The 27764-nt window shown below is 45.5% G+C and overlaps 1 protein-coding gene across 2 annotated transcripts in view; it reads left to right on the top strand.

Annotated features, from left to right (window-relative positions):
• The first annotated feature begins 2125 nt into the window (after positions 1-2125).
• Positions 2126-27764, top strand: part of AK4 (adenylate kinase 4) — an 81684-nt gene continuing 56045 nt past the window's right edge. For both annotated transcript variants that reach the window (XM_060023309.2, XM_060023300.1), the window contains exons 1-2: positions 2126-2174; positions 2642-2913. In XM_060023309.2, the coding sequence (XP_059879292.1) occupies positions 2769-2913 (145 nt within the window). In that variant the 5' untranslated portion in view covers positions 2126-2174; positions 2642-2768. The remainder of the gene's footprint in view (positions 2175-2641; positions 2914-27764) is intronic.

Here is a 27764-nt window from a genome sequence, read left to right on the forward strand (position 1 = left end):
TCTTTCCTGTGGGAACTTACAGAATCAATTCTTGGTAAATGCAAGGGGACCTTGTGCTAAATCCAATCTCCTCAATTTAGAAAGAGAAGTTAACGGCCAAAGGTCCCACAGCAGGCAGAGGAATGAGACCGCACAGCTCCCCTGTCTCAATGCTCATTTCCCAAGAGCAGTGGTTTTCAGTGTGCTTTCCAGATCAGCAGCCCTAGCACTACCTGGGAACTTGTTAGAAATGCCCACCTCAGAGCCACAGAGTCAGAGACGGTGGAGGTGGAGCTCAGCACTCTGTTTTAACAAGCCTTCCGAGTCATTCTGATGCATGCTCAGGTTTGAGAATGACTGCAAAGTATCTGCTATATACTATACATCACATGGCAGGAAGAACAGTGGAGATTTGTCATCACGTCCAAACCCCCAGAAATCCTTCTCCCTCTTTGTTCCCAGGAGGACTGAAGGGGCTCAGTGTAACAACCCCCCGAGATCCACAGAACACTGAGATATTTTAGACAGGGGGATGAACCTATGGAACAAACACTGGCCTGGGGTTGGCAGCCTGGGTGTGCTCCCAGGTAGCCAGAGACAGGTGCTGTCTGGCCATCAGTGTGTGGAGGAGAAGGGCTGGGACCTGCGATACCATCAGGCTTCCCCACCCCCAGTCCAACACAGACAGAGCAGCCAGGAGTCTAGAGAAGGCACTTCTCCACACTGTCCCTCCGAGTCTGTGAGCCACGAGTTGGGCACACTCAGAACCCTGCAGTGGATTTCCCAAAGGCGGGAGGCTGGAGGCCTGTGGAAGGAGGGCAGAGGACCAGAGCCGGTGGGATGCAAAGGTGTATGGAAGGCACCTGTGTGCCCCTGCTGACGATTTTTTGCTTTATGTTGAAGGGACGATAATATCTGAGGTGGGGAAATAATGGAAATTGATTTGCACTTTAGCAGTATCTCTGGCAGCTGCATTACGGATGGATTGGCGGAAGCCGGAGACTTGTGGGCAGGCGGTTATCACGCTAAATCCGAGTGGGAAATGAAAGCTGTGTGTCGTGTGGGAACAGATTTCAGAGAATATGGATTGGGATATTTGGTTATGCCTGGGAGGCGAGGGAGGAGATAGCACCCACCGGGACTTAGTGAGTTGTAAACGTAGTGCCAAAGTCCTGGCTGCTGAAGTCCTGGAACCAGTCGGCTACAAGATCCTGAGGGCTGGATGATCTCCCCCGTTCCCGCCCCACCTTTTCCTCCTAACCCAAGGAACCTGGGCTTTGGAGTCCGGCAGATGAGAGTTCAAAATTCCCGCTGGGGCTTCCCTGGTGGCGCAGTGGTTGAGAGTTCGCCTGCCGATGCAGGGGACACGGGTTCGTGCCCTGGTCCGGGAGGATCCCACATGCCGCGGAGCGTCTAGGCCCGTGAGCCATGGCCGCTGAGCCTGCGCGACCGGAGCCTGTGCTCCGCAACGGTAGAGGCCGTAACAGTGAGAGGCCCGCGTACCGCAAAAAAAAAAAAAAAAAATTCCCGCTGGAATGTAACTTCCACCGGGGCAGGATTCTATCTCTGGTTCGCAGCTATATGCTGAGGGACTAAAACAGTGCCTGGCACATAGTAGGGGCTCAAAAAACATTTGCTGAATGAATGAATCAATGAATGAATAGCCATACTCCAAGCCTACTCTCCTCCCTTGTGCATACCCTACTTGGAACGGTTGTTGCTGAAGGAAATCAACTAGCCTCGAACTTGACGCACAGTAGGCGCTCAACATGTTGTGTTTTTCCTTCCTCTCCACAGGAGACCGGGTCCCCAGGCGACCGCAAAAGGGGGTTTTTGTTCCTTGCCTCTTCTCCACCTCCCTTCGCCCCCGCGGGCCCCACGGGGTCTTGGGGAGCAAGTGGGCCGGGGAGGCGGGTGGGAGCGGAGCTACGAGGCGGGGAGAGGCGCGGGCGGACTGACAGGCGGCTAGCGCGGAGCCGTTCTCCCCGCTTACGTAAGGCGCGAGTCCCGCGCGGCCGGCCGGGGCTCCGAATGGGGGCGGGCGGAGGCGGCACCGCCCAGCGGGATCCGGGCTGGAAGCCTTGCGGAGCGCCGCGTCCCGGCGGAGGTGTGTGTTTATTTGACTGCTCCGGGTGGAGAGGCGCCGAACTCCGGCTCCTTACAGCGGAGAGCGCATCCGTCAGCCCTCGGCGGAGGTGGGCGCTGGGCCGTCCGCGCGGGCGGCAGCCGCTGCGACTCCCCGGGAGGTGACAGCCGCCGGGAGGGGCCGAGGCGCGGACCAAACGCTGCCCACGTGCGGGGACCCGGGTTGCGGCTCAGCCCCCAGTTCTCCCGGGGCGTGGGCGACTGGAGGCGCGCCTAGAGTCACCGCCTAGCCCGGCCCCCCCACTCGGGGGAGGCTGGCGTGGGGATGCCCTACTCCCTCCTCGGACGGGGCGTGGGGCGCGAGGTTTAGGAAGGGATCGAGGTGGGGCGGTCCGGGTGGACCTCCGAGCCCCCGACGGCTGCCCCCGCCAGGGGCGGGCGCTCGGGCGTTCGCTAGAATCGCAGCGTGGGGCGAGGAGGGCGGGGAGGTGTAGCGTGGCGCTTACTCCGCCTTCTAGCCGCCCCGGCGCGGGGCGGAGGCGAGGGGTTGTCTCAAAAGTCTCTCCTTCCCCTGCAGGGGCGGCGGCAAGTCCCCGCGCGAGCTCAGGGTGTCAGAGGCTGAGGCAGAAGAAGCAAAGTTCCCAGGGCTTCTTCGAGGCCGCTGTCCGGGTTGCCAGTTCGGCTTCCCCCTCCTCGCCAAGGCAATGGCTTCCAAACTCCTGCGCGCGGTCATCCTTGGGCCGCCCGGCTCGGGCAAGGGCACCGTGTGTCAGAGGATCGCCGAGAACTTTGGCCTCCAGCATCTCTCCAGCGGCCACTTCTTGCGGGAGAACATCAAGGCCAACACGGGTGAGGACGTGCGGAGGCGAGGGGCGGGGTGAGCCGACGCGGGATCGGGTGAGGCTGGGAGGCAAAGGCAAAGGGCCGGCGAGGGGCCGGGTCTCTTCGGTCCCCGGGCGCCCTTCCCCCGCCCGCGTGTGGTAGTGCAGGCTCCTACGTGCCGGGGCGCATGCAGCCGGTGGCCCGCTGCCGTGCGGCTTAACCGCGCCAGGGAGGAGGCCGAGGCTAGTTGGGAGGAGGGTGGGAGGTGCACGCGGCCCCTCTCTCCGCGCGGGCTGCTTTTGCCGTGGCGAGAAGCCGGTTACCACCCAGCTGAGGAGCGAGATCCAGGCATCTGAAAGCCCCGAGCTTCCCTCTCGCCCAGCTTCCTTAAGGCCAAGCCATCCCCGTCCCTCGGCCGCCTCCTACCCCGTCTACTGCGTCCCTGGTGACCCAAAGCGTCCCCTCCTCTCGCCCGAGCCCCCCGGGCCGAGCGCCGCCCACCTGTGGGAGTCGGGCGGGGCCGCGCGCTGGGGAACCTGTGGCGCCGCGGGGCTCGCAGCCGCGCGCTGCTCCAGACCCTCCGCTCCGCCTGGGACCTCTGGGCAGAGCCCTGGGTGGCTTTGAAAGGCCTGTCTGTTCCCTGCCGCCTTCTAAGGTAAACTCTCACCACTCACTCCCCCCTCCTCTTCAAGCCGGGGCCTGGCCGTTAGGAGACAAGGAGACTCGTTCTGATAAATTACATTTTGAATCCAGCTTCCCTGGAAATGGCTTCTTGAGAATGCCTCCTTTGGCTTGCGTGGTGAATTGGGGGCTATAGATCTCCTGCTCTCTTAGCCTTTCAGTACGGCCCTTCTCCCCTCTCCTCCCACCCCACGTTCACACCAGTTCATAATGAATTGGCGTTCAAAGGCGAGAGGGAGCTGTGGTGCTCCTGCGAGGTATATATACATGGCCCTTCTGGGATGCAGATGCTCACGATTAGCAACTCCTTTATGAAAACTTGTTATTGCAGACGGGGTGCTTCACTGTGGCTTCTGTTCTCATCAGTGTCCTAGGTGGTTATGGCCTATTATGGGCTAATTATCCAGGGATCTTCATTACAGAAGCACAGATTAGTTTGGTGAGGTAGGTGGAGGACGGTGCTGGAAAACAGAAAGCCTGAAAGCGGGGAATTAAGATGTATCTCAAAGGCGGAGTTTTATTCATTATCTCTTAAGCAGGTTGTAAAAAAGCAAGCTTTTATTTTGATCTTCAAGAATCCTGTCACCCACCCTCAACATACACAAGTCCGAGTTCTGTGTACCAGATTGCACCTGGAATTTTCTCTTGTGGGTATTGTTACCACGATTGTGTCTATTTTAATTTTAATACCACATTCAAATGCATTTTATTCCTTCCGTGTTTGGAATGCAGTTTGGGCAGGGGTGAGAACTCTGTGAGAGGGAAGGCTGGCTCTCTACCCAAGGGTTTTGTGGTCAGGTGGGGCTTCTCGTGGTAGGCATAATGAGGGGAGGAAACTGCTGGGTGGGAGCCCATTTTTCTGCATTCTCTATAGCAACTGACTTGGTAACTTGTTTCTTCTGGCATGAAGGGCTTCACACCATCCATCCTGGTTCTGGATTAGTGGCTCTTTCCATTTTTAAAGAGAATATGATGGGAAGTAGTTGATTTCTGCACTTTTTTAGGGGTTTTGAAAACTTTCCACTTGCTGTTTTCCTTTATTTTGTTCATTTTAACTTTCCTTTGTTCTGAATTTTAGTTTCCATTCTCTTTCAAATGCTTTCACTTCCCTCCCAGTGTTTCTCCCTGGAGTAAGAAGTGACTCTGCAATGTTTAAATTATCTTTTTCTGTTGGGAATCAAGTAGTTTATGCATGAACAATTAAAAAGCTTTATCCGGGAAAGAAGAAGAGGAGGAATAAAGGACAGTGATTCGTTTTGAAAGTGGCCTGTTTCTAGTGGACTTGGAGGGTGTTCTCAGATTATTTTTTCTCTCTCAGAAGGTCTAAGAGTCTTACCGGCTCATTGCCTGGTAAATAAGAAAACATTCCACAGCATTTATTTTTTCTGTTAGCTGCTGTTTGCTTTTCCCTAATTTCCTGGTAGAGAAGCACAAGGATCCCTCTGTAGGTACCCCTTTATAGCTGAAGGTTTGAAGGAGATGATGAAGCACAGCAAAACCCCAGGAAATAAAACCTTGGTAGGAATTTAAGTTGGAAAGTAGCTCAGGCCATCTGCTGCAGCCTGGATTGGGGCATACTCCTGTCCACGAGGTTTTCCTGCAGCCACTCCCTGGTGGCTTCTCCAGGGAAGGGCTGGCTACTCTTTGCTTTTGGGCAGTCTTCCCTCACCTGCCCTGGCAGAATTCGTCTCTTTCCTCTGCACCTAGCCTGTGGATTCTGTTGCTGCAGTCACACACAGTTATGATGCAGTGCAGCAAATGCCTTCTGATTTATCCAGTAGAGACTTACTGAGTACCTGCTATATATATCAGTGTTCTAGGGGCTGGGGACTAGAGTGATATTTTTTCTACCTTTACCATGTTCCAGTTTCCACTGAGAGACTTAAAGGACAGGGATCTGACAAATTGCCTAATGCATAAAAGGAGTTCAACAAGTCTGATGAAGGCATGGGTCACGGATTCTATCTACATTTTTCCCAGAAAGAATCAAACAGCCTCTAGCGATCAAGTCCATTTTGCTTAATTAGCTCTATGATTTATGGTAAAAGTTTGTATTTACTGTGGATCTGAGATTAGCCTCATGATAGATGTCACCCGTTGGCTTTGCCTAGTCTGCCTGGAGTAGTGCAGGCTGAGACTTATCAAATACCTTATTTGAAGACCCACCCCCAAGTCTTTGGCTTACATTTTCTTTAGCAAGTGAGTGAGTAAATAGATGGGAGAGTTCTCTTAGGCTGCCAGAAGCAGGGTCCTACAGTCTGTCATAAAGAATATTAGCTTTCCTTGGGGCTTCCCTGGTGGCGCAGTGGTTAAGAATCCGCCTGCCAATGCAGGGGACATGGGTTTGAGCCCTGGTCCAGGAAGATCCCTCATGCCGCGGAGCAGCTAAACCCGTGCATCACAACTACTGAGCGCGCCTGCCACAGCTACTGAAGCCTGTGTGCCTAGAGCTGGTGCTCCTCAACAAGAGAAGCCACTGCAGTGAGAAGCCCGCGCACCGCAACGAAGAGTAGCCCCCGCTCACTGCAACTAGAGAAAGCCCGCACAGCAACGAAGACCCAAAGCAGCCAAAAATAAATACATTTATTAAAAAAAAAAGAATATTAGCTTTTCTCTATGTGTGTGTGCGTGTGTTGTTTGCAAGCATATGCATGAGCCTGTGTGTGCGCGCGAGTGCATGCGCACACACAGGAACACACTGAGCTGGCACTCAGTAGTGAGTTCCATTAAAATTTATATTTAGTGGTACCTTCTTTTGTTGAGTGATGGGTGACTGAAACTTCCTTCTGAAGGGTGTGAGAATCCTGTTTTAAGGATTATACTGGATCTACTATCTCAAGTGCAGGAAAATTGGAAAGTTTCCATTTGGAAGCATCCTGGACTTGAGAAAAGATGTTCAAGAACAAACCTGTTTCTGCTCTTAATATTAACTGCAGCTCTTGCTGAGGTTTGCAGATGGGACTGGCATTTCAAATTAGTCAATGGGCTGAGCCTCTCCTCTGAAAAGATGACCTAGTTCAGAGGGCTTAGGGGTTTTTTGTTTTTTGTTTTTTTATACTCATTAAGTATAAATGTGTGTCTTTTCTTATGTAAGAATGAAAACTTCTGAGAATTGGAGAAGTATTAAAGAGACTGATGTTCAACAATGTATCTAAAACAACTTTAAATAGTTCATCTTTTTGTAGATCATACAAAGTCTTGGCTTATTCTGCAATATCTGGAGTATGGTATATTCCTTTTTTTTTCTCCCCTAGCTTGGTGAGACTCGGAATGTAGCCCAGGTCAAGGGTCTGACCAGCTTGGAGGACTCTGTCCAGTCTACAGGTCCACTTCTACATCCCCCTACTTTTTCTGGTTTCTTTGTCTGAGGGTTTTCACGTATACTTCGGGAGAACTATTTGACTTGAATAAGGTGGCCCATGACAGTAAGACTGACTTTGTCACATTCACAGCTGAATCTGAGCATCCTTCCGGTGTGGTCATTTTTTAAAGTAGCTTTTTCTGATCAAAGTCACGCCTTGTAGAAAATTTGGAAAATGTGAAGCTGTGGAAGAAACTGAAAAGGCAAGTGAAAATTACCCACAATTCCACCCCAACACTTGGAAATTCCACAGAAGTTATTTTACTTTTTTTCTTTTCTGTGTATTTGCCCCACTACCCCCAACAAACTCGGTGTCCTATTAGTTGATAACCGTTCCCCCTCCCACTTAGATATGTATTGTAAGCATTTTCCTGTGTTCTTAACGCTTCTTCAAAAACATTTAAAATTTCTGTATTATAGTCCGTTCAGCAGATATTTTTTTGAGTATCTTTTGAGTGCTCAGATATCCCTTTGTTCTTTTTTTTCTTCTTTTTTTGTCTGTGTCGGGTCTTCGTTGCTGCATGCAGGCTTTCTTCTAGTTGCAGCGAGCAGGGGCTACTCTTCATTGCAGTGTGCGGGCTTCTCATTGTCGTGGCTTCTCTTATTGCAGATCACGGGCTCTAGGCATGCGGGCTTCAGTAGTTGTGGCTCGTAGGCTCAGAAGTTGTGGCTCATGGGCTCTAGAGCACAGGCTCAGAAGTTGTGGCTCACGGGCTTAGTTGCTCTGTGACATGTGGGATCTTCCCAGACCAGGGCTCGAACCTGTGTCCCCTGCATCGGCAGGTGGAGTCTTAACCCCTGCGCCACCAGGGAAGTCCCTCCCTTTGTTCTTAGAGGTGAGAGTCCACAGCAAGGTGAGGGGATGCGGACATTGAGGAGACAGGAGATAGCACATATGGAATAAGCAGCATAGTATTTGATAAAGGTGCCTGTTATGAAGGAAATGAAAGGGTGATGAGTTAGTGATGAGGCTAAGGTGATTATCCTAAGTTGTGTGATTAGGGAGTGCCTCTCTGGGAGGTGAGTAACCGCAGGGATGAACATATAATGATCCAGGAGTGGAGTGTTCCAGGGAGAAGGGACAGCAAGTTTGAAGGCCCTAAGGTGAGACTAGCACAGCTTGTTTGAGGAACAGAGAGACAGGGAATATGATTGGTGCCTGGTGAGCAAGGGGGGTGTGGAAGGAAGTCATGTGGAGCCTTGAGGGTCCTGGGAAAGATTGGACTTTAAAGGCACTGGAAAGCTATTGAAGGGTTTTATAGGACAGCAGCACGAGTGGATTGACCTTCTAAAAGTTGACTTGGGGTTCTGTGTGAGGTGACAAGAGTGGTACCAGGTGGATGAAGAGAGTGGACCGTGGCTTGGACTGGGCGGTGGCGGTGAGAAATGAAGGGCTTTAGGGTGTGTATGAAGGCAGGGCTGACTGGAAGGCATGAGTTGGCTCTGAGGGGTGATGGAGACAAAACAGTGCACAGTGAGTCCTAGGATTTTGGCCTGAGCCTCTGTGTCAGATGTACCTTAGGGTTGAACTAGAGTCTGTCTAACCAGTGTGTTATGGAACACTTGGGTTATTTGCTGTTTCGTAATGCTCTTACGAACATCATTGTATGTAAACCATTGAGCAGATATCCTCTCCTTGGGATAGGTTACTGGGAATAAAATGACTGGATCAGAATAGTTTTTTAAAAAATATATTTTATTTGTTTAGTTTCACTGGGTCCTAGGTGTGGCAATTGCGGCTCGCAGGCTCCTTAGTTGCAGCTCGCCAGCCCCTTCTTTGTAGCTCGCCAGCCCCTTAGTTGTGGCATGCAAATTTTTAGTTGTGGCATGCATGTGGGATCTAGTTCCCTGACCAGGGATCGAACCCAGGCTCCTGCACTGGGAGTGCAGAGTCTTAACCACTGTGCCACCAGGGAAGTCCCCAGAATCGTTTTTAAACCATAGGGTAATGAGAGGTTTGGTACAATATTGCTTCTGTTTTATGTTTTGGTTTTTTGGCCCCAGGCATGTGGGAACTTAGCTCCCTGACCAGGGATCAAACCTGCACCCCCTGCATTGGAAGGTGAAATCTTAACCACTGGACTGCCAGGGAAGTCCCACAAGAGTTTTAAACTTAGCTTACAAACATCCAGACAAGGTTTTGGTGTAAAGGTATCTAATAGGTACTACTACTATATTCATGTAATTTTTGGCTTACTAAATATTTTATTTAAGTACAGACATAGATACACATACATTTGTACCTATGGTTTTTTTTTTTTTTCCAGCCATGCCGCATGGCTTGTGGCATCTTAGTTCCCCAACCAGGGATTGAACCCCGGGCTCTCAGCAGTGAAAGCGTGGAGCCCTAACCACCGTACCACCGGGGAATTCTCGGTACCTATGTATTTAAACTCTTTCCTTGTTTTTCTGATTCTAGAAATAGTTTGTATTAAGTTATCAAAGGTTTAGAAATCCAAGAAAGATAAGGAAGCAATAAACTTGTAATCACACTAACTGGGAGGAAAAAATACTGTTAATACTTTTTATATGCAGTATATCTTCCAGACTGTTTTTCAAGAATATATTATGTATTACTATTTTAAAAATTGCTTGTTTATTTCACAATGTATCATTTAATATTTTACAATGTCATTGAAGTCTGTTCTTTAATGTGAGTTTAATGCTTTGTACTATTTCAATATAATTTTTATTCCACTCTTGATTTTTTGAAAAGGTGATACATGCAGATGGTAAAATTTTCAAATACACTAGGAGTGGAGTGGAAGATCTCTCTCCCATCCTGCCCTCTGGTTCCCCAGTTACTGTCCTCAGGGATACCTACCTTTTTACTTTTCTTGGATGTTCATCCAAAGAATTTGTGTATACATATATCTCATGTATGTATAGTGGTGCCTCTTTTAAAAAACATGTACACATATATACTTTGTTTTGCCTTCTTTTTTTTAAAACTTTGAAGTATAGCTTCGACATTGGTTTCTACTAGCACTTATCAACCTACCATATTCTTTAAAAAAAAAGGCTGGATGCATACTCTTATTGTACAACTGTACCATTGTTTCTTTAACCAACCATTCTCAGGTGTTTTGGTCTCCGGACCTTTTAACATATAAAAATCACTGAGTACCCCAAAGAGCCATTTTTTGTTGTTGTTGGGGGTAGGAGTTTATTAATTTATTTATTTTTGCTGTGTTGGGTCTTCGTTTCTGTCCGAGGGCTTTCTCCAGTTGTGGCAAGCGGGGGCCACTCTTTATCACGGTGCGCGGGCCTCTCACTGTCGTGGCCTCTCTTGTTGTGGAGCACAGGCTCCAGACGCGCAGGCTCAGTAGTTGTGGCTCACGGGCCTAGTTGCTCTGCGGCGTGTGGGATCCTCCCAGACCAGGGCTCGAACCCGTGTCCCCTGCATTAGCAGGCAGATTCTCAACCACTGCGCCACCAGGGAAGTCCCTAAAGAGCCTTTTTTTATACAGGTTCTCCCCGTAGATACTAACTGTATTAGAAATTAAAACTGAGAAAATTTAAAAATATTTACTAATTCATTAAAGCTAACAATAATAAACCCATTACATGTTAACATATGTCTATAAAAACATAACTATTTTCCAGAACATACGCAATGAGAAAGAGTAGTTTTGTTATGAGTATTTGCAAATCTCTTAAGTTTGGCTTAATAGAAGAATGCTGGATTCTCACATCTGGTTCTTCACTCAGGCGGTGTGCTATTTTGTTTTGGTTAAAGTATTGGAAGACTATGTGTCTTCACCCAGATATGTCGTTAAAGGGGGAACTCACAGACTCCTGGAAGGGTCTCATGGACCCTCAGGGATCCTTGGACCATACTTTGAGAATGGCTGGTTTAACCGGTCCCCTGTGGATGGGAGGGTAGGTTATTTATAGTCTTTCAGTATACAAAGCATGCTGGGCTGAATGTCCTGTAAATATGTCTTCCAACAAATGTGTGAGTGCCAAGCAGTGTTGGCTTATGGGACAGAAAGAGGTGAGACAAGGTCTGTTCCCTGAAGGAGCTGCTAAGTTTATTGGGAGAGGCAGTCAGGCAAACAAGTATGAAGTCGTGAAAGGGAGCAAGATGAGCGTTTGTAGGTCCTGGGGACATAGGGAAGAGGCAGCCTACCTGGCATTTAGGAGGGGGTAGGGTTTGGGAAGGCTTTTTAGAGCTGGAGGAGACTCCTGAGCTGAGTTTTGACAAATGAGCCCATCTGCAAGGTGAGGAAAGGTGGTTGTTGCCACACAGAATCGGAACTCCCCCTCTAGAGCTTGTTTGTGGTTCACAGGGATCTTTTGTGTGCTTTTGTGGCTTGATCACACCTTGTATAATATCGTTTCAGACCTCATTCATCTCTTAGCTGTACGTACCATCAAAGGAAAGGGTTATTATTATACCTGCTCCAGATCACCTTTTCCAGTTTCCATTACTTGTGCTTACCTTTAAGATACATACACAGAGCTTCCCTGGTGGCGCAGTGGTTGAGAGTCCACCTGCCGATGCAGGGCACACGGGTTCGTGCCCCGGTCCGGGAAGATCCCACATGCCGCGGAGCGGCTGGGCCCGTGAGCCATGGCCGCTGAGCCTGCGCGTCCGGAGCCTGTGCTCCGCAATGGGAAAGGCCACAACGGTGAGAGGCCCGCGTACCGCAAAAAAAAAAAAAAAAAAAGATACATACACATATGGTACCAGGAAACCTTTAATCTTCTGCCTCAGGCTTCCTGGAACCCACGTGATGGCAACTGATCATGAAACTAGTAAACTGGGTACTAGACTATTAGCTATAAATCCACCCATTGGGAAGGGCATATAGAGTTGCCTCTTAAATTGTTGAATGGTATGTAACAAGTAAATTGCCAAGTAAATTGTTACATGGTACTATGCTAGTCTGCTCAGTAGCACTCTGTGTGGTCCATGTTGTGAGAAGATTTAAGACTCAGAAATTGTTTTTCTTGTAAAGTTTTAGACAGTATGCTTTCACAATGGATCAGATAATATCAACTACATATTGTCTTTTATCAAACTAGATAGATACACATTTTTATTCATATATTTTTAAAGCAGGTAGTAGAGGCTTTGGATTACTCTGCCTTTTTCCCTCCACCACTTGGTATTTAGTTCAGGTTGGCCTTTAAGACATAGTACAAAAGGTCTCATTTGTAGAGCTTCCTGCAGTCCAGTTAGATGGCTGATGTTATATTTTAACAGTCTCACTCCAAGTTCCAAGAGTTCTTGTACTGGTTAAACGACAGGTCCAGCAGCAAGCATCCCTTCCTTAGCCAGAAAGACTGATGGTATTGAAATAATGCAAAGTCAGTCCTGCTCATCAAATTCCCAAGAAGCTAGAAATCAACTATTTTCTGTACTAAAGCACTTTTTTGTATCACAGCAACCTGTGACCCTGGCACTTTGTAATTCTTGTGACTGTAATTCTTGTGACTTGATCGTTGTAACTAACGTTTGCAGTGGGTCAAGCATGCGCTAGGCCCTGCAGGGGCTAATGTACGCACATTCTCTAGTTTACACACACATCTACAGGGCAGTTGGAATACATCATTTTACAAATAAAGAAATGACCTCAGAGAGGTTGAGTTACTTACCTTAGGTTAAACAGTTAGTTAAATAGAGAAGCTAGCATTCAAACTTGGGACCACATGGCTGGGATTAAACTTCCCATTATGTCGTGCTGCTATGCAGGTACTCCAGTAACTACTGAAACTCCACTTCATGTCTTAGAAATGCCACACTGGGACAGGAATGGCAGGGAACCTTTGCAGCTTAGTTCTCCACAAGTCCACTGAGATTCGGCTTTAAGGGTGGCCTAGAGATATGTGGTTTGTTCTTATCATTCTGTCCTTAAAACATTAAAAAAAAAAAGCTAAAAAAGGACCCACTTCCTCCTTTCTCCTAAATAAAGGGCCAGAAAAGGTCTGAAATAGAAACCATGTGTAATTGTGAGGAGGCAGAAATTGCTTCTCATCAAAATGGTAAGATTTCTGGAATAGTACCTGCACTTGTTTTTTTATTAGTTGTTTGACAGATGTTTCTATGCCTGCGTTAGGTGGGGGGAGGCATGCACAAGTGCCCTTGAAGCATTTATGGTTTAAGATTCAAGTTCTCGGTTCCACGTTATAGTCCTATGAGTCACGGTGAGGTGTATGTGGGTGAAGTGTTGGTCACGGACACGGTCGGGGAGGGTGTTATGCAGAGGTACCTTTCTCCCATAATGCCTTTCACACTTCCATTAATTTCTCAGTCTGTTTTCAGTCCCATCACTTCCATGAAGCTTTTCCACAGCTGTTGCAGCTACATGTCAGTTTCTAATCTGGAATTTCTCTCATCCCCATCTGTACCTCTAACATGGCATTTATTAATACCTCCCTGTGAGATGATCTATTTCATAACTTCAGTTACAATCTTTCACCATCTGAATAGTACGTTCATTAGCGTCAGTGCAGCTCAACAGATGTTTTGATAGCCTATTAGGGCAGGAGGGACAAACAAAGGAAAAATAATCAAGATAAACTGTACACCTTATGCCTTATAAGTACTATGAAGAAAATGTAATAGTACAGTGACAGTGACTGGGAAGACCACTTGGGAGTGTGAAGTTGGAGGAGGGCTGTCTGAGGAGATGATGTATAAGCTGAGCTCTGAACATGCGTGTGGAAGCCAGGTATATGTAGACTTGGGCAGAGGGAAGACCATGTGACAAGACTGTAATATAGGAGTGAGCTTTCCATGAGTGGAGAGGAGAGGAGGCAGGTGTCTCAGGAGCACCGTTGAGTGTGGAGGAGATGGCAGAAAAGGAGGCTGGAAAGGTAGGCCTAGGGCCTTGCAGGCTGGCCAGGAGTTTGGGCTTCATTATAACTGGATGAGAAGTGATGGGGTTTGTTGTTGTTGTTTTTTGTTAGTTTTGTTCACTTTTTATATATAACAGCTTTACTGAGATATAACTTGCTTATAGTAAAGTTTCTCCTTTTAGAGTGCACAAAGCAGCGCCTTTTAGTATATTTTATAAAGTTGTGCAACCATCACCACTATCTAATTTCAGAACATTTTCATTACCCCGGAAAGAAGCCCTGTACCCATTAGCAGTCATTCCCCATTCCCCCCTCCCTCCAGGCCCTGATAATCACTAATCCACTTTCTGTTTGTATGCATGTGCCTTTTTTGATGTTTCGTATAAATGGACTCATACAATATGTGATTTTTTTGGAGCTGGCTTCTTTAACTTTGCATGTTTTCAAGATTCAACTATGTGGTAATATGATATGTATCAGTACTTCATTCCTTTTTATTGCATGATAATACTCTGTTGGATGGCTGTACCACATTTTGTTTATTCTCTCATTTGCTGATGGACACTTGGGTTGTTTCCTGCTGTGAACCTTAGTATACACGTTTTTGTGTGGACATATGTTTTCATCTCCCTTGGGTGTATACCTAGCAGTGGAATTGCTAAGTCATGTGGTAACACTATGTTTAACATTTAGAGCAACTGCCAAATTATTTTCTAAAGCAGCTGCATCATTTCATATTCCCACCACCTATGAATTGAGTTTTCCAGTGTTTTCACATCCTCATCAGTGCTTGTGATTGTCTTTTTCTTTTTTCTTTTAGCCTCCCTTGTGGGTGTGAAGTGGTGTCTCATTGTGGTTTTGATTTGCATTTCCTTAAGGACTAACGACGTTGAACATCTTTTCTTGTGCTTCTGACCATTTGTATGTCTTGTCTTCGTTGGAGAAATGTCTTAATCACTGGACCGCCAGGGAATTCCCTGTGAATTGTCTTTTTACTTTCTTTTTTTAAAAAATAAATTTATTTATTTATATATTTATTTTTTGGCTGCATTGGGTCTTCGTTGCTGTGTGCAGGCTTTCTTAGTTGCGGCGAGCAGGGGCTACTCTTCATAGCGGTATGCGGGCTTCTCATTGTGGTGGCTTCCCTTGTTGCGGAGCATGGGCTCTAGGCACGTGGGCTTCAGTAGTTGTGGTGCATGGGCTTAGTAGCTTTGTGGCATGTGGGATCTTCCGGGACTAGGGCTCGAACCTGTGTCCCCTGCATTGGCAGGCGATTCTTAACCACTGTGCCACCAGGGAAGTCCTACTTTCTTAATGGTGTCCTTGGAAGCATAAAAGTTTTGAATTTTGATGAAGTCCGGTTTACCTGTGTTCTTTTCTTCTTTTGCTCTTGTGATTTTGGTGTTGTGGCTAAGATACCATTGCCTCATCTAAGGTGAAGCCACTGTTTTTAAATATGGAATTGACAATCTGGTTCACATTTTTTTAAAATTAGTTTTTATTGGAGTATAGTTGCTTTACATGATTCACATTTTTTAATAGATCACTCAGGCTGTTTGGAAACTGGACTGGATGGTTCTAGAGTGAAACTTCCAAAGACAGGTAAGAGGTTGTTACAGTATCCACAGACAAATAGGTAGACTTTAAACTTCAGTTAAGTATTTGTTTAATCAAGGTATTCTAATAGCATCCTGTTAGATGGGATGTTTCTCAGGGAAGTTCATTTGGAAGTACCCATGTAGGTTTGGCATAGCAAGTAGTTGGCACGGAGGTTGGCTCCATGGCATAGAGGAAATATAGTTGGGCTTTGGAGTCATGCATACCTCGGGCTCGACCTCTAGTAATTGTGTTGTCCTTCTGTTTTCCTTTGAATTTGTCTTGTTTCCATTCTTGTCCAAACAAAAATACTTACATTAAAGTTAGGTGTGTGCCTCTTTTGGAAGACTCCCTTAACGTAAAATAGCTTTTTAAAAGTTGTGTCATCATTAAAAAGGACAGTTTTCTAACTTTACCTATTTGTCTGATTGGATAGATTTTTCTCAAGGTCTTTTAATATCCAGGGTAGCTGACATATCTGATTCAACTTTTGCTTTGCTTGGTTTTCCTAAATTCTAACACAACTGCTTCTGTAGTTTTTCTCCTACATGACCCCTGTAGATCTTGGTAAAAATAACCCATGTGGTTTGCAGGAGAGCTATAAAATATTGATTGTATATATGAGTATAGTTTCCCAGTTTTCTTAAATGGTGACTATAAATACCAACCCAGGACATAATTTAGTTTTTCCAAGAGGGAGACTGATTTTCAACTTGCATTACTTCAGTGGGCTTAGTTTTTTTTAAAAAATCAGGGGTACAGCTTGGATTGAGATGAAAGTGCAAAACCTTTTCATTGAGCTCGTAGTTTTGTTTCAGTTTTCTGGGGTTCTTAGGAACTAAACACTATGCATAACAATGACTATTAGTTTAATTATTTGTTCCATTTCTTAACATCTTAGAATTGGAAGGGATTTTAAGTCCTTCTGTCCAAGTGGCCATTCTGCGCTAGATCCCCTCTATAGAAGCTGACAGCCAACTTGCAGGCTCTTTCATTGCTGGACAGGTCTAATTGTTGGAAGATTTTTTTTCCTTATACTGATATGAAAGCCAACTCCTTGAAACTGTCATCCACTTATCCAGCTTCAGTCTTTTGGTGTCACATAAATTAAACCCACTAGCTCTTCAGATAATTGAAAATAGTTGCTAGGCACCGCTTCCCTGACTTAAGTTGCTTTTTTTTTCCCCCCAAGAGAAACAGCCCTAGTTCCCCCAGCCATTCTCCCCATGATACCATTTCTAGATTCTTTTGCAGCCTGATTTCACTACGACCCTTTTAATCTGCAATGGCCACCCTTCCGAACAACTGGCTAAATGTGGCAGGATCATTGTAGCTATGTTACCGGAAAGCCAGGTTCATGTCTTGGTGGGTGTCAAGCCAAAACACACAACCAAGGTGAAGAATGGGAGATGGAAGGACTTCTTATTACTTTACAGCAAGTAATTTGGGATCTTTCTGAAAGCAGCATCCCCAAACAGCAAAACTGGGGAAGTTTTAAGCTAAGGGGACATGCATATTCATGAAGGGGCTTGAGCAGAGGAGAATTCAGCTTAGAATTGGGGCAAAGGTCTAAGTCTTGGTTGATTGAAGCCTAGTGGGTCAACATCATCATCCTGTCCTCCACCTGGGTGGGGGCTTCAGTTGCTGCAAAACTCAAATATGTATATTGTGTTGTGTATCCCTCGAGGAGGAAATAGGACTCTGCTTTATCACTGGACTATTGTTTGACTGCCTTTTCTCTGTTCCTACATTCCTTTGTTCCCTTAAGATCATTGATTACTGAGACCTGTTCAAGGGCAAGCATTGTGGCCAAGGCTTAGATCACAAAATGGCTTAGGCCAAAATGGGTTCTCTCATGTCAAGAAAGCCATTCCTAGTTCTTTTTCTCCGGGACCTTCTAACCTATCTGCTTACAGTTAGAATAGATTTACTTCTGTATCCTACTCTAAATGAACATGTCATTTGGGAGTATTTCTGAACATTGTCCTGCAGTGCACAGTGTAGTTCAAGTAGCCTTGTAAAGCTGACAGTATTTGAGGGTATGTACTAGGGTCATCTCAGACCTAAGTACAGACACCAGCTACTCCAGACTACTCAACTCTATAGTCCTGTCCTTGAGTGAGGGTCCAGGGATCCTCTCTCTTCCTTGGCTCCTTCTGAAGGTTAGAATAGCTAAAAAATTAGGGACAAATTAGAAAGATTCCAGGACGAATTCCAGATGGAATTAATCACTTAGTCTAAAGATTGCAGGACACGGATCAGCGATGAACAACTCATGACTAAATTTACCCAGATTGTCATTAATTATAGTTTCTTTGGATTGTTTTCCACATATTATTTTATGAAACCCAGGACTGTAGAGACTTAGGTTACTGAGTGAGAGTTGGAGTGCCTGATGCACGGTGAGGCCAAATGAACGGAGAAGTCGGAGTTTGGAGCAGGCAAAGTTTTATTGCAGGGTCAAGCGTGGAGAACGGGTGGCTTGTGCCCCAAAACCCCTGAACTTCCTGATGGTTTTTGGGGAAAGGTTTTTTTTTTTTTTTTTTGTGGTACGCAGGCCTCTCACTGTTGTGGCCTCTCCCGTTGCAGAGCACAGGCTCCGGACGCGCAGGCTCAGCGGCCATGGCTCACGGGCCCAGCCACCCCGCTGCACGTGGGATCCTCCTGGACCGGGGCACGAACCCATGCCCCCTGCATTGGCAGGCGGACTCTCAACCACTGTGCCACCAGGGAAGCCCTGGGGAAAGGTTTTTATAGGCAAAATTTGGGGTGAGGGCTGCAGGGTGTGTGACTTCCTTCTGATTGGCTGGTGGTGAGGTAACAGGGCGGTGCTCCAAGAATCTAGAGCTCAGCCTGAAGTTACGTTCCTCCACCTTCCACCTGTGTGGGGCCTTAGTTCCTGCAGAAGAACTCAAAGATACTGTTATGCATATCCCTTGAGGAGGAACCTGGATCCTGCTTTAATCCCTGCACTGTAGTTTCTTGATTGTGCCTCCTTTGTTTCTTCATTCCCTATTTCTCTGATTAGTAGCTGTTTGAACCTGCCCTTTGGAACTCAGGGAAGGTTTAGGAGGCTGAAGCCTTTATCCTGCAAATAAGAAATGGGGACCTGGAAAGGCTTTTGTGCCCAGGAGCTCCCCACAGGGTCCTGCTCAGTTTCACTTATGCTAAATATTTTAGCGATGCAAAGCTCTGAGATGTAGTCTTTAAGAGTTTGGGCTCTGACCTACATAGCTAGGTTTGGAATCTGACTTGGCCACCCTACCTGTATGAACTTGGGTAAAGTAGCTAACCTAACCCTAAACTTCTTGTGTAATGGTAGAGCTACCTCACAGGGTTTCCTTGTGCGTATTAAGTTAATATGAGTTGGCAGGGCTGAGGCTAGGATGAGATGAGCAAGGCATTTTCCTTGAGTAAAAGATTTAAAGGGGTGCCAAAAAAATCAATAAACAAGGTGAGTCGTAGTGTAATGCAGTAAAATGAACAAATGCCAACATTTTAAATAAAGACCAGATCCGACAGGACTGAGATTAGGGTGAGGTGAGTGAGAATGAGTTGTGTGCAGGGTTGGATCCTCTTCAAAATTTTCATAGTTTTTCATCATGGACTTTTTCCTGAATTTGATATTTGAAAACACTGGATTAAAATATCTATCTTGGTTACTAGAGCTTGTTTTCTCTTGTACCCTCTCCAATTTTTTGCCCAAGGTGAGTGCCCTGGTTGCAGGCAAATGTGTTGTGTGTTGATGTCTGTTTGTAGTTATGCAGGGATGCAAGTCTGTTTGCAGTTATGCAAGTTATGCAAGTCTGTTATGTAGTTATTGCAGGGATGTTAGTTTTGTGGAGGAAATGCATTCTAAGAGCCTTGTGGAAGGATTACTTTCCCCAGCCTAGATATTTCTGTGACGTTATCTCAGAGTGCCAGTCCAAATCTCGTAATCAAGGTCAGTTTTAGGTTTCCAAATGTCATGCTTCAAACACTGCTGAAGTTCACACCCCAGAGAATAAAAAATGCATGCACTGAGCTTATGTCTAGGGGAATCCAGCCAAACCAAACAGCACTGCAACATTGATTCTCCTCAATGGTGGGGATTGTGAAAGACAAACACAGATGGTGGCTGAGCCGGAGCTGGAACTACTGTTAGTCGGTAGGAGATGTTCTAAGTGACAGAAGGCAGGACCCCACTGGGGGTTGGGAAGTGGTGTTTCTAGAAGTTGAATTATGGTGATAGAGTCTTTCTGTAATTCTGGTTCTGCTCCAGTTTGCCTTTAGTTATACAGGCCTGATGCTTTTTTTTTTTAAATTAATTTATTCTTGGCTGTATTGGGTCTTGGTCGTTGTGCAGGGGCTTTCTCTAGCTGCGGCGAGCGGGGGCTACTCTGTCGCGGTGTGCAAGCTTCTCATTGCGGTGGCTTCTCTTGTTGCGGAGCACGGGCTCTAGGCGCGTGGGCTTCAGTAGTTGTGGCACGCGGGCTCAGTAGTTGTGGCTCGTGGGCTCTAGAGTGCAGGCTCAGTAGTTGTGGCACATGGGCTTAGTTGCTCTGCGGCATGTGGGATCTTCCTGGACCAGGGCTGGAACCCTTGTCCCCTGCACTGGCAGGCGGATTCTTAACCACTGCGCCACAAGGGAAGCCCCAGGCCTGATTATAAACATGTCCTGCAAATCTTTTTCATAGTTAGTGACCAGTGAAGGGCAAAAAAAAGCTGCAGAATGTTTTAAACCATGTTCTTGACAGTCCAGATGTTACATAGGCAAGGCAAGCTATCTGCTGGGCACCACCCTATTGCAGTAGTCTTTCCTTCTTTCCTTATACAGATTTATCCAATGTTGCTTTTCGCACAAAGTAAGAGAAATAGTTGTTCTTAAAAGGTTACGTGAACTGGGTGGGTGTTGTTGATGCTTTGCATAAAATACGTAAAACTAAATAAACTAATAATCACCATAGCAGTTTTCATTGGCTTTGATTAGGTTTAAATTTACCTGCAGGTTTTCTCATTTTGTTTTTATGTTCCAAAGAGTGGAATCCAGTTATATACTTGAGAAGTGGAATGAGTTAAAACATAACTTCATTTTGTTGGCTGCTGCCAGACAGTGGTGCTTTGCTGTGTCGAGGTGGCTCTATTGCATGAATTTGATCACTTTTAGAGACTCCAGGTATCTTCTGGCTTAGCATTTAAAAAAAAAAAAAGGGATGAGAAATTCTTGTCTCAAAAGAGTGTATGTCACCTTCTTTGTACCAGTTTTTAGAGAACAGCTGTGGCAGTTGCTGAGCTATATATGTCTGCTTTGTTTTCCTTCTTTCATTTGGTGGGTGGAGAAAGTGTGAAAGTTTTAAGTTGAGTCTAAAATTGTATATCTGGTGGAGCATTCAATTGCATGTATGTGCATATCTAGCAGAAGATGTAGAGACCTGAGTGCATATTCCACACTCAAGTGTAGTGTAGAATTCAGCTTCATCGAGGGGCCGGCAAACCAGTGGCCCTTTCATTTACAAGGGAAACATCCTCAGTTATTGAGGAACTCCTTTTGGAATAGAGGCAACTAACTGGGCATACATTGTCCTAGCCTGAAAGCAATCCTTTGGTTTAATGGGCGGAGGTTTATGTTTCCTGTTGGGTAATTTACCAGCTCATCTTCAGATTAGTTAGTGAGGTAAGACTTCCAGAGTCAGAGAGTGAAATCCAGTGCTTTCTTCTCTTCTTCCTCATTACTTCTGCTTCTGGGCCAGCTTGGACTGAGTTTTAAAGAGATTTGCAAACCACACATCTTGGTCGTTAGTGTTGAGTCATTACGATGTGCGGCCTGGTAGTGACTGTGCTCAGGCATAGACGTGCTTTCATGGTGTGGGTGATGGGCGACCCTGGGGAACAGTCTGTGGCACTTGGCTGGTCCTCCAGCATTATCTGTTGAGTTAGGAAGACTCAGGTTCCCATCACCTGCTTGGTCAGTACACAGCATTTCACTCCACCATCTACGGTACTGGCCACTCTCTAATCACTCCTTTTTCAGACTTCACGCTTCCCTGGAATTCTTCACTTCTGCTTTTCAGTCTCATAAGGGCTGCCGTCTTCTGCATTCCTCACTCCTTGTTGGACATTAATCTTCTTCTTCCAGAGGACTCCTAATCTAAGGTGGTTGTATTAAAGGTTTGGGGGTGATGAAGGTTAGAGGCTGGCATAAGCAACATCTTGACATGGCATATTATTATTATTTTTGGCCACACCATGCAGCTTGTGGGATTTTAGTTCCCCAGTCGACCAGAGATCGAACCCGGACCCCGCTGCAGTGGAAGCATGGAGTCTTAACCCCTGGACCGCCAGGGAAGTCCTGACATGGCATATTAGACACCACTGTCTGAAAACCTGTCTGCCATTCCCTACACACCCCTTTAGCCCTGCCTGCCCCTCTCCTACCTTCAAGTTCAGTTTACCTTCCTGTTCTTCTCCCTTCTGGAAATTTTGCTCTTTTTCTATCTACCAGCTTTCAATCATCCAAAACCTGTTGTTACTTTCTTATCCAGAGCAGTTTACGTTTTCAGCGTCTACCCCACAGATAAATCCTAGCCCTACCTTTGCTGAGCCAAAAACTCATTAAATTGCTTTCCCTGAATGAAGTGTAGACATAGGCTTTAAAACTTTAGTGTGTTTTATAAATCTTATTAAATTTTAGATGAAAGTTTCTTATGTCCCCTCAAGTACTTCTAAGAAAGAGAAGAGTATTATTAAGACTCAGTTTCCCAAGACTTCCCTGGTGGCGCAGTGGTTAAGAATCCGCCTGCCAATGCAGGGGACACGAGTTCAAGCCCTGGTCCAGGTAAGATCCCACATTGCCGCGGAGCAACTAAGCCTGTGCGCCGCAACTACTGAGCTCGCGTGCCACAACTACTGAAGCCCGTGTGCCTAGAGCCCGTGCTCCACAACAAGAGAAGCCACCGCAATGAGAAGCCCGCGCACTGCAACGAAGAGTAGCCCCCGCTCACCACAACTAGAGAAAGCCCCTGTGCAGCAACAAAGACCCAACACAGCCAAAAAAAATAAATTTATTAAAAAAAGAGACTTAGTTTCCCTTTGCCTAGGACAGACCCTCAAGTGTCAGGGTTTATTTATTTATTTTTCTTGCTACATTTTGCTTTCCTTCCTTTTTAAAAAATTCTATTTTTATTTGTTTACTTATTCAACTTTGAAAACCTCTTGAAGGCATCCTTTGCTCCCGGAGGCTTAGTTTAGGTCACTCATCTAGACCAGACCTGCAGTTGAGATGTTCTCAGTTCAGAAGGGGAGAGGGCAGATGGCTGAACAAAGGATGGCACTGTGGGAGGAATTGGGAGGAAGAGACTAGTTGCTTGAGGAAGTGGAGAAAGGCTTGGAGGCAGGGCCAGGGAATCCAGCACTTTCGGGCATGTAAGATACAGGCTCTGGGAATGCATCGCCTGGGAAGCTAAAGCACTTCGTATCTCCATTTCTTCAACTATAAACCAAGGATAATAATGGTACTACGTCTGGGACTTCCCTGGAGGTCCAGTGGTTAGCACTCTGCTCTTCCACTGCAGCATGCACGGGTTCAGTCCCTGGTGAGGGAACTAAGATCCCACATGCTGTGTGGCGTGGCCAAAAAAAAAAAAAAAAAAAATGGTACTACGTGTTAGCCTTGTTGTAAAAATCAAATGAGATAATGCATATAAGTGGCTTGAGTAGGGCTTGGCCCAGTGTTTAATTTGTTTAATGTGACCCATAATAAGGTTGAAATAAATTTCTAGGCCCAAGATGGAATTGCTTCTGCTTGGTGTGCCACACCAGCAAACTGAAACTCAGGTAAGTTTCGTGTCCATGTCAGTGTTCTGCTTGACCATAAACGTGGTACATCCAGTCAGCCAGTCGCCAAATGCCAAGCCAGCTCTAGGTCTTCTCACCCTAAACCAGATCGACCGACGATGTGGCCCCAGGCAATCAGATATCTTTTTCTTGTCTCTTCCTTGTTCTTTATTCTTTATCCTATAAAGGGCTTCCTGCCTTCTGCCCCATTTTGCAGTTCTCTGAAAGGAGACTGTCTCCTTTATGAAGTGTTTTAAGTTTGTCTGTATCACCTAAATTGTCATCTTTAATCATTTTTTGAACAGTAGGAATTAGAACCTTGCAATTAACTATATACATACAAATACATAAAATGACATACATTTAAAAAATTTGTAATACTCTCCCTTTTTGTGTACAAAACACTTTTTAATTTCAAAACCAGAATTGTGATACTGACAGCAGTTTGACAACCACTGGTCCAGCACTTAAGTGTTTAATGACTGTTGCCTCTGGTATTTTCCCCCATTACACTCTATCTATCTGTCTGTCTGTCTATCTCTCTGTCTGTCTATCTTATCTATCTATTTTAAATTGACCTGATTTTATTTTATTCATTTATTTTTATGGAGGTATAGTTGGCATACAACATTATATTAGTTTCAGGTGTACAACATAATGATATTTGTATATCTTATGAAAAGATCACAGTAAGTCTCGTTAACATGTCACATAGTTAACAGAATTAATTTTGTTAATTCATATCTCTCTCGTGATGAGAACTTTTAAAATCTACTCTCTTAACAGCTTCTCAATATGCAGTACAGTATTATCAACTGTGGCTGCCATGCCGTACATTACATTCCCCATGACTGACTTATTTTACAACTGGAAGTTTATACCTTTTGAGCCCCGTTACCCATTTTACACATCCCTCACCCCCTTCCTCTGGCAACCACCAGTCTGTTCTCTGTGTCCACGAGCTTGGTTGGTTTTCTTTGTTGTTTTTTTTAGGTTCCACATATAAGAGAGAGCATATGGTATTTGTCTTTCTCTGACTTCCTTCTCTACTTTTATTTATTTATTTAATTTTTGGCTGTGTTGGGTCTTAGTTGCAGCATGTGGGATCTTCGTTGCAAAGCACGGGCTTCTCCCGTTGTGGCACATGGGCTCAGTAGTTGCGGTGCGCGGGCTCTCTAGTTGTGGCTCTGGCGTTCAGCAGTTGCACGCACAGGCTTAGTTGCCCCGTGGCATGTGGGATCTTAGTTCCTGGAACAGGGATCGAACCTGCATCCCCTTTATTGGAAGATGGATTCTTAACCACTGGACCACCAGGGAAGTCCCTGTCTGACTTACTTCACTTAGCATGATGCCCGGAAGGTCTATCCATGTGGCAAATGGCAAGATTTCCTTCTTTGTTATGGCTGAGTAATATTCCGCTGTGTGTGTGTGTCTGTGTGTATATGAGTGTGTGTGTATGTATGTATGTATGTATTTCTCTCTCACCTTTCCTTTATCCATTCATCTACTTATGGACCTTTAGGTTGTTTCCATATCTTGGCTATTGAACTGTAGTGAACATGGGGCTACATAAGTCTCTTCAAATTGGTGTTTTCATTTTCTTTGGATAAATACCCAGGGTGGAATTGCTGGATCATATGGTAGTTCTGTTTTTGATTGTTTGCAGAACCTCCGTACTGTTTTTCATATGACTGCCCTCTGGTATTATTATTGTTGTTGTTGTTGTCCTTGCTGGTGTTAAAGGATGATTGCATGTCGGCCTTCTCAGTGGACCACGTGACCCCACTGGGAGCCCCAGCAAAAAGAGTGGGAGCGGCAGCTGTTTCCCTCCTTCTCGTTCCCTTTGTTCGCAGGACTCTCTCCTACCATCCACGGGAGGCTGGGGAACGTGTACCTCTTCGGTGTTCTTGGAGTAGTGCTTGACCAGAATATTGCCGGAAAGCTATGACAAAGGGAGGGAAAAGGGAGGGAGGCAGAGAGAGAGAGAAAAAAAAGTCCCCCATGGGCAGCAGTAGCAATCCATTCTGTGTGAGCAGATGGCACTGGAGGAAACAGCAGCTTCCCTTGTACAGATCTGCAGCCAAGATCCTGCCCAGAGAGGCAGCCGACAAGACGCCTGGTACAGCCAGATTCCACACCCGGGATCTTCTGCAATGGGAAGGAGTTCCTTTTTTGTTGCTTTAAAAGTGAAATTCCTCCCTGTCCTCTGAATGGGGCTAGTAGTTGGGTTGTGATAAGGTCACAGGGGAGTTGAGAAAATCTAGAGAGCTTGTAAGATTTGAAGTATGATCCCACCCCTTGGAGCTGAAAGTACCCGGTGTGGTGGATGCCAAGGCAGACTTGCAGAACTTGAGCTTGAGGAGATGGTTAAATGCTCTGGGTCTAAAACTCATCTTTGATTTTGGTAAACCTTGTGGATTACTATTACTTGCCTTTCCCCATTTGTTCCCTTGCCCAGATTCTGTTGCCTTCACCCCAATCTTCTTTTTCTCCTTTGCTGCTTACATAAGGCAGCGTGTGGTCCTTCTCCAGATGTTCATGGTGTGTCTATAAATGCATGTGTTCCTATTCTAGGCCAAGAAAATATTCCCGACGTAGGACATCCAGATTTTTTTTTGGCTTAATGAAATTCCAGTATCTTTTTCTTTTCACGATTTATTTAAAGTCTTAAAATGAAGTTACTGTACCATTTGATTCTTTGAATCTGTGTGTGTGGGGGGGGGGGGGGGCGGTCACATAATTGACCTGCTAGTGGGATGAGAAGGCTTAAGGGTATTCCTTGTGCTTAGATATTGGATCACCTTCTTTCTCAGTAATGCTAGCCCCTACCCTATCCAGAGTCATGGTTTCTGTCCATGCATATTTTTATCTTGGCTATTACAGAAACACACCCACGGCCAACATATTTCTGGACCCAGGGTACAAAATTAGACTAAGTGAATGCAAATATCCAGTCTGGCTAGAGAGGGAAAAAAGCAAAGAGGCCAAACAGAGCATTGGCCCTTATTCCCAGGCAGATTGTCACGCCCGAGTTCTGGTCCGGACGCCACTCCTCACATCTAGAATGGGCGTAATGATCAGCGCCTTAGCTGCCCATGAAGGCAGGGAGACTCTCAGTCTCTGGGGTCCCTGTCCTCACCTCAGAGGTAGAGTCTTGGTGGTGGAAAGGATCCTGCTGTGGTTTCAGGCGTACTGAGGAGCCAGCCCTCTAAGCCAAAAGCCAGGTACGGGAAATTGAAATTCCACCTCTGGGATGGCAGAGGAAGAGCCCACCTCCCTCGCGCAGATGAGGAAACTTGAGGCCGCGATAAGTGAAGGACATTGATGTGTTCAGTCCTGTGGGCAGAGACTTGGAGGCAAACTTCAGATCAAGACTCCAGATTCCCAGCCTGGTGGTAATTTATTGTAGCCTATTGGCTCTTTGCCTCATTATGAAGCCGTTAACAGCAGTTTTGAAAGGGTATTGTCCCTTGATAAAAATGCAGATATCACGAGTAAATAAACTGTATGATCTCACTTATGTGGAATCTAAAAACACACAAAACAAAACAAAAAAACCTTGAGCTCATAGATATGGAGAACAGATTGGTGGTCAACAGATTGGTGGTCGCCAGAGGCGGGGGCTTTGGGGGATAAAAAGGTACAAACTTCAGTTATAAGAGTCCTGGGATGTCATGTGTAACATGGCGGCTATAATTAATAATACTGTATTACGTATTTGAATGTTGCTAAGAGAATATATCTTAAAAGTTCTCATCATAAGAAAAAACGTTTAGGGACTTCCCTGGCCATCCAGTGGTTAAGACTCCGTGCTTCCACTGCAGGGGGTGTGGGTTCGATCCATTCGTCAGGGAACTAAAATCCCACATGCTGTGTGGTGCAGCCGAAAGAAAAAAAAGAAGTTTGTAACTATGTATGATGACAGATGTTAACTAGACTGATGGTGGTGATCATTTCAAAATATATGTGAACATCAAATCATTATGTTGTAGGCCTGAAACCGATGTAATGTTATATGTGAGTCATATCTCGATAGAAAAAAAGAAATCACATTACAAATTCTTTCATTTTAATCTCAGAATTAGTGGTAAAGAGATAAACATTTGTACTTTACATAAATTTGGGCTCAAATCTAAAAAGAAAAAGAAATTTTTTTACTGTTAACATCCTTTTGATGTAGGGAGTAATTGATTATATAGATCACGGATTTAAATAATTTTTTGCTGCAATTTCCTTTGGTTAAAACACAAATAATAATTGACCCCATGATGAGCTAAATTTTTTACCCTGAGACTGAATGGCAGAGGAAAGGTTTTGAAGACAGGTGTAGTTCATGTGAAATCAGGAGAGAGATGTGGTCAGTGACCTGAACCTGTTGGGCATCTTAGTCTGATGATGTCCAAAGGAACAAAGAACAAATAGGATTAGTCTTTATAGTTTCAAGATTTTGCATTATTTTACAATAAATAAGTTATAAATTTATCTCAGGTCCCTTCTTTTTAAATTTTATTTATTTTATTTTATTATTATTATAGTTTTTTTTGGCTGCTTTGGGTCTTCGTTGCGGCTCAGGGGCTTCTCTTTAGCTGCGGCGTGCGGGTGTTCTCTCTCTAGTTGCGGC

This window comes from Delphinus delphis, chromosome 1, assembly GCF_949987515.2.
Source record: "Delphinus delphis chromosome 1, mDelDel1.2, whole genome shotgun sequence".
Classification (NCBI taxonomy): domain Eukaryota; kingdom Metazoa; phylum Chordata; class Mammalia; order Artiodactyla; family Delphinidae; genus Delphinus; species Delphinus delphis.